General features: G+C 43.2%; 1 protein-coding gene across 1 annotated transcript; it reads right to left on the minus strand.

The window, feature by feature from the left end:
- Positions 1-773: 773 nt before the first annotated feature.
- Positions 774-10,836, minus strand: noxred1 (NADP-dependent oxidoreductase domain containing 1). Its single transcript, XM_027172111.2, has 6 exons — positions 10,587-10,836; positions 9,578-9,741; positions 8,838-9,018; positions 7,688-7,824; positions 2,313-2,505; positions 774-1,495 (listed from the first exon to the last, which is right to left on the minus strand). Exons 1-6 carry the CDS (start codon positions 10,739-10,741, stop codon positions 1,369-1,371), a joined length of 957 nt encoding a protein of 318 aa, XP_027027912.1. The 5' UTR covers positions 10,742-10,836; the 3' UTR covers positions 774-1,368.
- Between the last annotated feature and the right edge of the window lie 146 nt (positions 10,837-10,982).

Consider the following 10,982-nt stretch of genomic DNA (forward strand, 5'->3'; position numbering starts at 1 on the left):
TAAATTTATAAGTTCGGACTTAATTTCAGATCCTAATCTAATCTAATCACTATTTTTTTATTGTTTTTTAATCAATAAATTCATTACAAACTGATGTCCAGTCTTTAGCAGCTGATGTGCTGTTTATTTTTCAATTATTGTGGTGCTTCTAAATTATTTGCTATTATATCTAATCTAATAATATAATCTAATATTATTTTGATTATTTTAAAAATGTTTCTTGTATTCGTATTTCCGGCTCCAGGGCATTTTTAAAAATCATTTTCTGGTTTGTGGTTTTAGTGACTATTTTGTGTAGCCCAACACAACGACACAGGCACTGCTGGTTAAATGTGTTCATTCATGTTCAGTAAACCTGCTCAGGGTCACAGTGGACCTGGAGACTGTCCTGGGAGCATAAGGTACAAGGCTGGCGTACATGCTGCAGGGGATCACACTCATCACCCCTAGGGTTCCATTCTGGGGCATGTTTTTAAACAGTCAGCGGAAACCAGAGAGGCCACAAAACTCACACAAGGGAAGATCATCTGAAGCTCCATGTAGACTGTAACCTGTACTTTGTACTGAACAGACTCTGGAGCTATGCTTCCCATTTAATCTAACTTAATTTCAATCACTGAAACTTCATTATACGGAATTTACTAACCTTAAATCAAGTTTAGTTTTGGTTAATGAGGCCAATTTGGAGGCTTTGATTAACTCTTAAGTAGGATTTTAACTCTGATATATGTTAAACCCTGTTCAGGAAACCACACCTCCATGTTAAAACAAGTTTTATTATTTTACACGTCAGATGTTCACATGTACGATTAATCAGACAATGAAACAAAAAAGGGATCTGGATATAAAAAAAATGGTGTTGTAGCACTCAGATATTTTATAGCAATACAGGTCATAGAACCTTTCTAAAATAAATAAGCATACAGATGTTTTAAGAATGAAAATTATATGTGTATGTCTACATCTTGTCATGCCATATGAACGTCTTAAAAAACACATGACCTGATAAATGACAAACAAATAATCCATGAATAACAATCTGTCATGAGAACATAATCATGTTGTTTGGTTTTCTTGGTATATGACATTTGCTAAGAAAAAATGAATTGTGCAGTTGCATAGTCAGAGTAATTAAGCCCCAAATGGTAGTAAATATCCAGAGAGCTCCAGAAGTATTTCAGTGTTGCCGAGAGACTCGCTCTGTTCTCCTGAGCCTCATTAACCTAACCTTATTCTAACAATGTATTTCATGTAAGATCTACTGAGGTGACCTGTGCATAGAGTCAACATTTCACACACTTACAAAAATACTCATTAAAAATACTGTTGTAAAAACTTTTCTGAAATTGTCCTTGTTTTACTCTAAATTCAGCCAGAAAATGTTTTTTGATAAATCACAGAAATGCAGTCTTGTAAAGCTTTACATCCAGACAGGCAAGAATTTAAAGGAGACTGTTTTGTCTGTACATCAATTAAGTTGATCCAGGGGAAAGGCCTGCAAAATAGGAAAGGGTATATACAGATTATATACAAAATATACACTCACGGTCCACTTTATTAGGAACCCATGTACACCTGCTCAGTTTTATAGTGATGTATATCTAATCAGCCAATCATGTGTCAGCAGCACAGTGCACACAATCATGCAGATACAGATCAAGAGCTTTAGTTAATGTTCATATCAAACATCAGAAAGAAGAAAATGCATAATTTCTTTTCATTTAATTGTGAAAAGAAATCATGCTGACGCTGACGCTGCTATTTCTTAGTTGCAAAGAGTTTTGAGTTTCTACAGACTACCTGTCAGGACAGATCAGTTCTTATTATTCTCCTCTGATCTCTGTCTACAACATGACCTCTCATTCTGCAGACCCTCTGCTTACAGGAAGGATTTTTTTTTGTTTCTTTGCACCATTCTGCATTAACCCTAGAGACTGTTGTGTGTGAAAATTTCAGTAGATCAGCAGTTTCTTTAATACTTAAACCACCCCACGTTTTACTAACATCCAGATCACAATTAAATCCAATGAAAGATACTTTCCCTTCATTCTGATGTTTGATGTGAGCATTACCTAAAGCTCTTGATCTGTATGTGCAGGATTTTATGGATTTTGAGGCTGCAAACATGATTAGATGCCAATCACTACAATGATTGAGCAGGTGTACAGGTGTGTGTGTGTGTGTGTGTGTGTGTGTGTGTGTGTGTGTGTGTGTGTGTGTGTGTGTGTGTGTGTGTGTGTAAAGGATAATAGAAATCCAATTTATTATTTAAAGTATATTTAAGCAGAGAAAACAACTCAGAAAGCACTCACTCATCAGAGTTATAAAGTTTTGATGCCCAGGATGAGTTGACAAAGCTTTGGCAGGTAAGCGGCATTGTCCTCGTCTGAAACAGCTCGTTGAGCAGCTGGACAGTTTGCTTGGCGTTCAGTCCCTGAGCTGTGCACATATTGAGGAGAGTGTAGAGCACAGCAGACAACCAGCTCTGGTCCAAACAGAGAGCACCTGTCAGAGACAACACAAACAGAAGCACAGCAATTAAATACACAACCAACAAGCCAGCCAACAGATGTGTCAGGAAGGACAGCCATATTACTGAACACAAGGGTGTTTTTCAGATTTCAGATTTATTGTCATTTAAGCTTCTGTATATGATGATGGTCATGTCCTGTATATAATGTATATAATGTATATGTCGTACACTCCGACCCTGGCACAGTCAAAAACCATGAGCAAACTCTTACGTAGTAACTGTAAACACTGAACACAGACAAAAGACTGTGCAAGAAAATTTACGTTCTCAAAGCAAGTAGAAATAATAGCAATGTGCAAACAATGTCTGCACTCAGGAAGTGATGTAGTGGAAGATACTGAACAAACAGTTCTTTAAATTATTAATGTATTCTAAGCAAGTCAATAATAATGATAGTGTTCATTAAACATTGTAAATATTGTATGCAGTCAGAAAGTGATGTTATGGGAGATATTGTACAGTATTGTTCAAAATAATAGCAGTACAATGTGACTAACCAGAATAATCCAGGTTTGTAGTATATTTTTTATTGCTACATGGCAAACAAGTTACCAGCAGGTGCAGTAGATTCTCAGAAAACAAACAAGACCCAGCATTCATGATATGCATGCTCGTAAGGCTGTGCAATTGGGCAATTAGTTGAAAGGGGTGTGTTAAAAAAAAAATAGCAGTGTGGCATTCAATCACTGAGGTCATCAATTTTGAAAAAACGGGTGTGAATCAGGTGGCCCCTATTTAAGGATGAAGCCAGCACTTGTTGAACATGCATTTGAAAGCCTGAGGAAAATGGGTTGTTCAAGACATTGTTCAGAAGAAAAGCGTACTTTGATTAAAAAGTTGATTGGAGAGGGGAAAACCTATAAAGAGGTGCAAAAAAGTATAGGCTGTTCAGCTGAATTGATCTCCAATGCTGTAAAATGGAGAGCAAAACCAGAGAGACGTGGAAGAAAACGGAAGACAACCATCGAATTGGATTGGAGAATAACCAGAATGGCAAAGGCTCAGCCAATGATCAGCTCCAGGATGATCAAAAACAGTCTGGAGTTACCTGTAAGTACTGTGACAGTTAGAAGATGTCTGTGTGAAGCTAATCTATTTTCAAGTATCCCCCGCAAAGTCTATCTGTTAAAAAAAAAGCCATGTGCATAAGAGGTTACAATTTGCCAAAGAACACATCAACTGGCCTAAAGAGAAATGGAGGAACATTTTGTGGACTGATGAGAGTAAAATTGTTCTTTTTGGGTCCAAGGGCCACAGACAGTTTGTGAGATGACCCCCAAACTCTGAATTCAAGCCACAGTACACAGTGAAGACAATGAAGCATGGTGGTGCAAGTATCATGATCTGGGCATGTTTCTCCTACTATGGTGTTGGGCCTATTTATCGCATACCAGGGATCATGGATCAGTTTGCCTACAGTATGTCAAAATACTTGAAGAGGTCATGTTGCCTTATGCTGAAGAGGACATGCCCTTGAAATGGTTGTTTCAACAAGACAATGACCCCAAACACACTAGTAAACAAGCAAAGTCTTGGTTCCAAACCAACAAAATTAATGTTATGGAGTGGCCAGCCCAATCCCCGGACCTTAATCCAATCGAGAACTTGTGGGGTGATATCAAAAATGCTGTTTCTGAAGCAAAACCAAGAAATGTAAATGAATTGTGGAATGTTGTTAAAGAATCATGGAGTGGAATAACAGCTGAGAGGTGCCACAAGTTGGTTGACTCCATGCCACACAGATGTGAAGCCAAGCATCGCATTAGTTCAGGCAGGCCACGTAGTAAGCTGCATCAGCTGCTAATCAGCAGTCCACAAGGCGCACCAATCCGGCGCGACTTCCGTAATTTCCCCTCCTTTAAATCCTCGCCTTCGAGCCGCTCCTACGCTTCGCCGCTGCCGCGATCCAACAGGAGTTTGCATGTTCTCCCCGGGCCTCGGTCCAAAGACGCATGGTAGGTTGATTGGCATCTCTGGCCTACCCACGCCTAGCTCCGACTCAGCCACGCACATCGCATGCCGATTTGCTCGGCCGGGAGACGCCCCTGATCGCGTTTTGCAGTCCTACGGCGCCACGCATCAGTTATGTTGGGGGGTCCCCTCTTACATATGCTTTGCTTTGGGGGTCTATTAATTTCCCCAGCGCTGCCTCCCCGCCCCGCCCGTGCATGCGCACGGACAGATGTGTGGAAAAGATTCTCCCAGAACAGAACCATCCTGCCAACACTAACTGTTTGGCCTGGAGATATGCTGAGTAATATTTGACATTGACCAGTCAGTGGTTATCCAAAAATAATATTTAATAATTTCTGCTTATTTTACTCAAAAACATGGCATAATTTCATAAAATTTATTGTTCACACACACAGGGGCCCCACACACACAGGGCCTCCCATACACTGGACACACACGGGGCCCCAACACACAGGGCCACGCACCCACGGGTCACACACAGGGGCCCCACACACTGGTCACACACACAGGGGCCCCCACACACACAGGGGCCCCCCACACTGGTCACACACGGGGCCCACACACACAGGGGCCACACACGGTCACCACACACAGGGGCCATGCACACACGGGTCGCACACACAGGCCACACACACAGGGGCCACACACACACACACACACACACACATAGGAGCCACACACACACACACAGGTGCGTGTGGCCTGTGTGTATGGCCTGTGCGTGTGGCCTGTGGCCTGTGTGTGCGTGTGGCCTGTGTGCGTGTGGCCTGTGGCCTGTGTGCGTGTGGCCTGTGGCCTGTGTGTATGTGTGTGGCCTGTAGCCTGTGTGTATGTGTGTGGCCTGTGGTCTATGTGTGTGTGGCCTGTGGTCTATGTGTGTGTGGCCTGTGGTCTATGTGTGTGTGGCCTGTGGCCTATGTGTGTGTGGCCTGTGGCCTGTGTGTGTGGCCTGTGTGTGTGGCCTGTGTGTGTGGCCTGTGTGTGTGGCCCCTGTGTGTGTGGCCCCTGTGTGTCTGGGGCCTGTGTGTGGGGCCTGTGGCCTGTGTGTGTGTGGCCTGTGGCCTGTGTGTGTGGCCTGCGGCCTGTGTGTGTGGCCTGTGTGTGTGGCCCCTGTGTGTCTGGCCCCTGTGTGTCTGGGGCCTGTGTGTGGGGCCTGTGGCCTGTGTGTGTGGCCCCTGTGTGTGTGGCCCCTGTGTGTCTGGGGCCTGTGTGTCTGGGGCCTGTAGCCTGTGTGTGTGGCCCCTGTGTGTGTGGCCCCTGTGTGTGTGGCCCCTGTGTGTGTGGCCCCTGTGTGTCTGGGGCCTGTGTGTCTGGGGCCTGTAGCCTGTGTGTGTGGCCCCTGTGTGTGTGGCCCCTGTGTGTCTGGGGCCTGTGTGTGGGGCCTGTAGCCTGTGTGTGGGGCCTGTAGCCTGTGTGTGTGGCCTGTGTGTGGCCCCTGTGTGTCTGGGGCCTGTGTGTGTGGCCTTTGGCCTGTGTGTGTGGCCTGTGGCCTGTGTGCGTGGCCTGTGGCCTGTGTGTGTGGCCTGTGTGTGTGGCCCCTGTGTGTCTGGGGCCTGTGTGCGGGGCCTGTGGCCCCTGTGTGTGTGGCCCCTGTGTGTGTGGCCCCTGTGTGTGTGGCCCCTGTGTGTCTGGGGCCTGTGTGTGGGGCCTGTAGCCTGTGTGTGTGGCCTGTGGCCTGTGTGTGTGGCCTGTGTGTGTGGCCTGTGGCCTATGTGTGTGGCCTGTGGCCTGTGTGTGTGGCCTGGGGCCTGTGTGTGTGGCCTGGGGCCTGTGTGTGTGGCCTGGGGCCTGTGTGTGGCCTGTGGCCTGTGTGTGTGGCCTGTGTGTGTGGCCTGTGTGTGTGGCCTGTGTGTGTGGCGCCTGTGTGTGTGTGTGTGTGGCGCCTGTGTGTGTGTGTGTGTGGTGCCTGTGTGTGTGTGGCGCCTGTGTGTGTGTGTGTGTGTTTGGTGTCTGTGTGTGTGTGTGTGGTGTCTGTGTGTGTGTGTGTGTGGTGCCTGTGTGTGTGTGTGTGTGTGTGTGTGTGTGTGTGTGTGTGTGTGTGGCACCTGTGTGTGTGTGGGGCGCCTGTGTGTGTGTGCGTGTGTGTGTGTGGGGCGCCTGTGTGTGTGTGTGGGGCGCCTGTGTGTGTGTGTGTGTGTGTGTGGGGCGCCTGTGTGTGTGTGTGTGTGTGGGGTGCCTGTGTGTGTGTGTGTGGGGCGCCTGTGTGTGTGTGGTGCCTGTGTGTGTGTGGCGCCTGTGTGTGTGTGTGTGTGGGGTGTGTGTGTGTGTGTGTGTGTGGGGCGCCTGTGTGTGTGTGTGTGTGTGTGTGTGTGTGGGGCGCCTGTGTGTGTGTGTGGGGTGTGTGTGTGTGTGTGTGGGGCGCCTGTGTGTGTGTGTGTGTGTGTGTGTGTGTGTGTGTGTGTGTGTGTGTGTGTGTGGGGCGCCTGTGTGTGTGTGGGGCGCCTGTGTGTGTGTGTGTGTGTGTGTGTGTGTGTGTGTGTGTGTGTGTGTGTGTGTGTGTGTGTGTGTGTGGGGCGTGTGGGGGGGGCGCCTGTGTGTGTGTGTGGGTGTGTGTGTGGGTGTGTGTGGGGCGCCTGTGTGTGTGTGTGTGGGGGGGGGGGGCGCCTGTGTGTGTGTGGCCCGTTGTTGGTTGATCAGATGACATCTGGTAGGCAAAATAGATATTACAAGTGTAAAATTTTCACAAATGTAAGCTGATCACAAAAATGGTGATTATTGTAGAATTTTTTATTTATAAGCATTCAAGTCAATTAGGCCTGGAAAAAAACAGGTTTTATTATTTGCTGACATTAAAAACGGTCAAAATGGTTTCAAAACAAATATACCAGCCTGTAATTGTGCATCATATGTTAATATGTTGGAAACACGTTAGACTAAAAAGGTGGTCATAAAAGGCTGTCATATATACTTAATTTTTTATAAGCAGTCAAAATAAACAAGGTCAACTTGACTCGGCGCTCCCAATTTGCATAGGAATGCAGACGAGGTCTGCAGAAGGGTTACGAGCGTGCATATCATGAATGCTGGGTCTTGTTTGTTTTCTGAGAATCTACTGCACCTACTGGTAACTTATAGCAATAAAAAATATACTAAAAACCTGGATTATTCTGGTTAGTCACATTGTACTGCTATTATTTTGAACAATACTGTACATACAGCGTGCCTGAGCTTTCAACTCACCTGATGCTCTCAGAACCTCTTCATCTTTTAGAGCTGCTGCTACTTGATTATGGCGGATCCACAATTCACCCAAGTCACAGGTCATAAATCTGTTCTGTGGTCTGAGCACAAACGTGTGACCAAGCAACAACTTCAACCTGCAAAATGACCATGATAACAATGCTCACCAAACACACTGCATGGGATTTTAAGAGCAGGTTCATAAACCTTCAGATTAGTTTCTATTTTCAATAGTTTTAATTTATTTACAGTCTGAGAAACGCCTCTTGGTGGGGAACCAGAAAAGTAACAGCTTTCTCTGTATGACTGACACTATAACAGTGAGACACATTAAATCTAGGAATGTTACACTGTATAGAAATATATCATATGTAAGATAAAAAGTGAATTATATCCCTTTGTTACTTTTTATTACTTCATATTTATCAGTAAGTCTGGAACATTTTTTCTCAGAGGCAAAAATGGACTTTAGGTTTGTTTTGGGGTTTTCAGTACTGAATGTGTTTCTCATGTCAAACTATTCAGTGTTTATTAATGGCTCATATAAAAGAAGACAAGAATTCAAGAATTTCAGTTTAGGAATAAATATTTCTGTTTTTTCCTAGCCGAAAACAAAAAAAATGCTATTTGTTCACACAAATATTTATATCTTTAAAGAACATGGTGATATCAAACCCATTACTGCTCTCTGAGACAGTGTTTGTTCATAAGGATCTAAAATTTGAAGATGTCTTTATCTATAGCCACTATCGCAACTGAGGTAAAACATCTCACACACAAAAAAAGATTGTCTGAATTTCATAATTCAGACAATCATTCATTTCTTTTAACTGAAAAGTCTATCTTATTCCTCCAGAACAATGGAACATCATTGGAACTGGTTAAAAGGGTTAAGACTAATAATAATCATTGTCATTAAAGCAATTTTTCATTTATTTCAGTTATGTATCTTTTAGTATCTTTCTAAAGAACACGCAACCCAATAAATAACATTCTGTCAGTTTCTTTAAAGCCTCAGCAACAACTAAACTTTTTCAAAGTACTGAGCTCATGATTCCTACAAAAGCAGCTTCACCAAAGCTCTGAATGAATAAATAAACAATCAGTGATGAAAATTCATCTTGAGCAGGACACCTACACGTACATGTACCTGTGTAACTGCACTGCTGATGTAAAAGTGTACACCAGGCAGCGAGCAGGAAGCTGGGAGTGAAGATCAGTGCACACGTGACGAAGCTGAGAGGGAAGAACACAGAGAAAAATCACGTCTGCCCAAGCGGCCAGTCTGCGGTTGTCAAAATAACACCTGACCCCTCTGTCTGAGAATTCACCTACAACATAAACACACACATGCTACTGTACCATCACTGTGCTGTGTGAGATTCTATGCAGTCAATGTGTTGTGGTTGTCAGGGGGAATTGTGAGAAATACACATAATGGCCACTTTATTATTTACACCTACTTAACATACACACTCAGCAGCCATTTTATCAGCTAAACCTTCTAGTGAGTCAATTATTCAGAAATATTAGCACCATATTCAAAAACTGTACACATAATCATAAAAATAAAAACAACTGAGAAATGATTTGCCTCTATAAACAAACTATTATAAGATACTTGATTCTCCTCTCATAATGTTAGGGTAAAGTGCTTGACATTTCTTATAAATATCTAAAATAAAAACAAACCAAAAAGACAGATTTTGTATAAAAAAAATTTTTTTTTGGAATTTCAGTCTTCAGAGCTTCTGTTGTTACATTTGACCTTGTCCGGATTGTGCACACATATAAACTTCCTTGTCAAAGTTTCATGGCAGGCTTCAGATCCCACTTCAAAATAATTCACTCTTAATGTTTATACAGAATATGGCTAATTTGAACACTTACGCAGTGAGTCTGGTCTTTTAGTTGACATGTTAATGTTAGCTGGTTTAAAGCCTGGTGTAGCCAGTAAAAGCAGTGCCAGCTGTTTGCCCATGAGCCCACCGCCAATAATGCCAACCTTCACTGGCTGCAACTCTGATTTATTGGTTAGATGGTTTAATTTATCCCTAAGGATAAAAAAAAAACATTTATTATTATTATTATTATTATTATTATTATTATTATTAAGACACTATAATCAAAACCATTTCAATCACATCCTTTTTTTAAAACAATTTCCATTTGTATCATTTATTGTGTAGTCTTCTATCAAATATAGAAATACAAATCAACACAAAATATCAACACTCTACAGAATTTGTTTTATTTCATTGTTTGCTTCCCCACTTATAAGCACTGAATCATCTAAAACTGTTTCTAAGAAGGCATTAAGCTCTGTAGACAACAACGTCATGCCATAAAGCCCTGAAGAAACATGAACAAAAGCGCTGTGTGCGGAAAGCTGAATAACGAATCTATATGTGGGTCGTCCCCAAATTTCCATCCATCCAGAGTTCCAGGGAACCTGAGCCTATCCTGGAGACATGGGGCACAATCACACACTTCAGATCATTTAGGCATGCCAATCAGCCTATGACACAAAGATCAACTCTTTGAACTGGAAGAATGCTGACGAACCCAATGGAAACCCCTGAAGAAAAGTTAGCACGTACTGTACACAACTCAACACACACGATGGAGACAGTCGCACAGAGGTAAACCTGATTCCTCAAACTGTTGCCACAAATTCGGAGGTACATGATTATAGTGTGTGTTATTCTAATCTAAACACATGAGTATAGGATGTCTTGTACAGATTCACCAACACTGGACAGCTGAAGAAGTTTCTTTAATTTGTTTAGTTTATTTAATATTCCACTATCCAGTGTAGAGTCTGAACTGGATAGTGAGAACTTTGTATAAGAATGTAAATACACCAGTGTGTTGGTCAGGAAGCAGATGTTAACGCTACCTGCATAAGGAAGCGAGTCTGCAGAGAAACACAGCCTGAGCACAACCACACACTGCCAACGCTGCAGATCGACTGCGCAGCAACACGCACTGTTTCTCTTCTTCACTCAGTCCGGTTTCAAACTGAAGAGACTTCAAATTAAGCGTCAAGTCCATAGTTATTACAAGTTTGCGTGAACACACGATGTCTGACGACGCTCGAACAGCGTCGGCTTGGCTTGACAACACATTTCGTATCCTTGGTAACTCAGTGGGTGTGACCTGTTTGTGAAGCTAGAAAGTACAAGAAACTACAGCTTTCAAAACAAAAGTCATAATTTCCTACACACTGTGTTTGTAGATCATGAACATCATAAATGGTGCTAAAGATTTCTCTCTCTCTCTCTCTCTCTCTCTC

Source organism: Tachysurus fulvidraco, chromosome 12 (assembly GCF_022655615.1).
Source record: "Tachysurus fulvidraco isolate hzauxx_2018 chromosome 12, HZAU_PFXX_2.0, whole genome shotgun sequence".
NCBI classification, from domain to species: domain Eukaryota; kingdom Metazoa; phylum Chordata; class Actinopteri; order Siluriformes; family Bagridae; genus Tachysurus; species Tachysurus fulvidraco.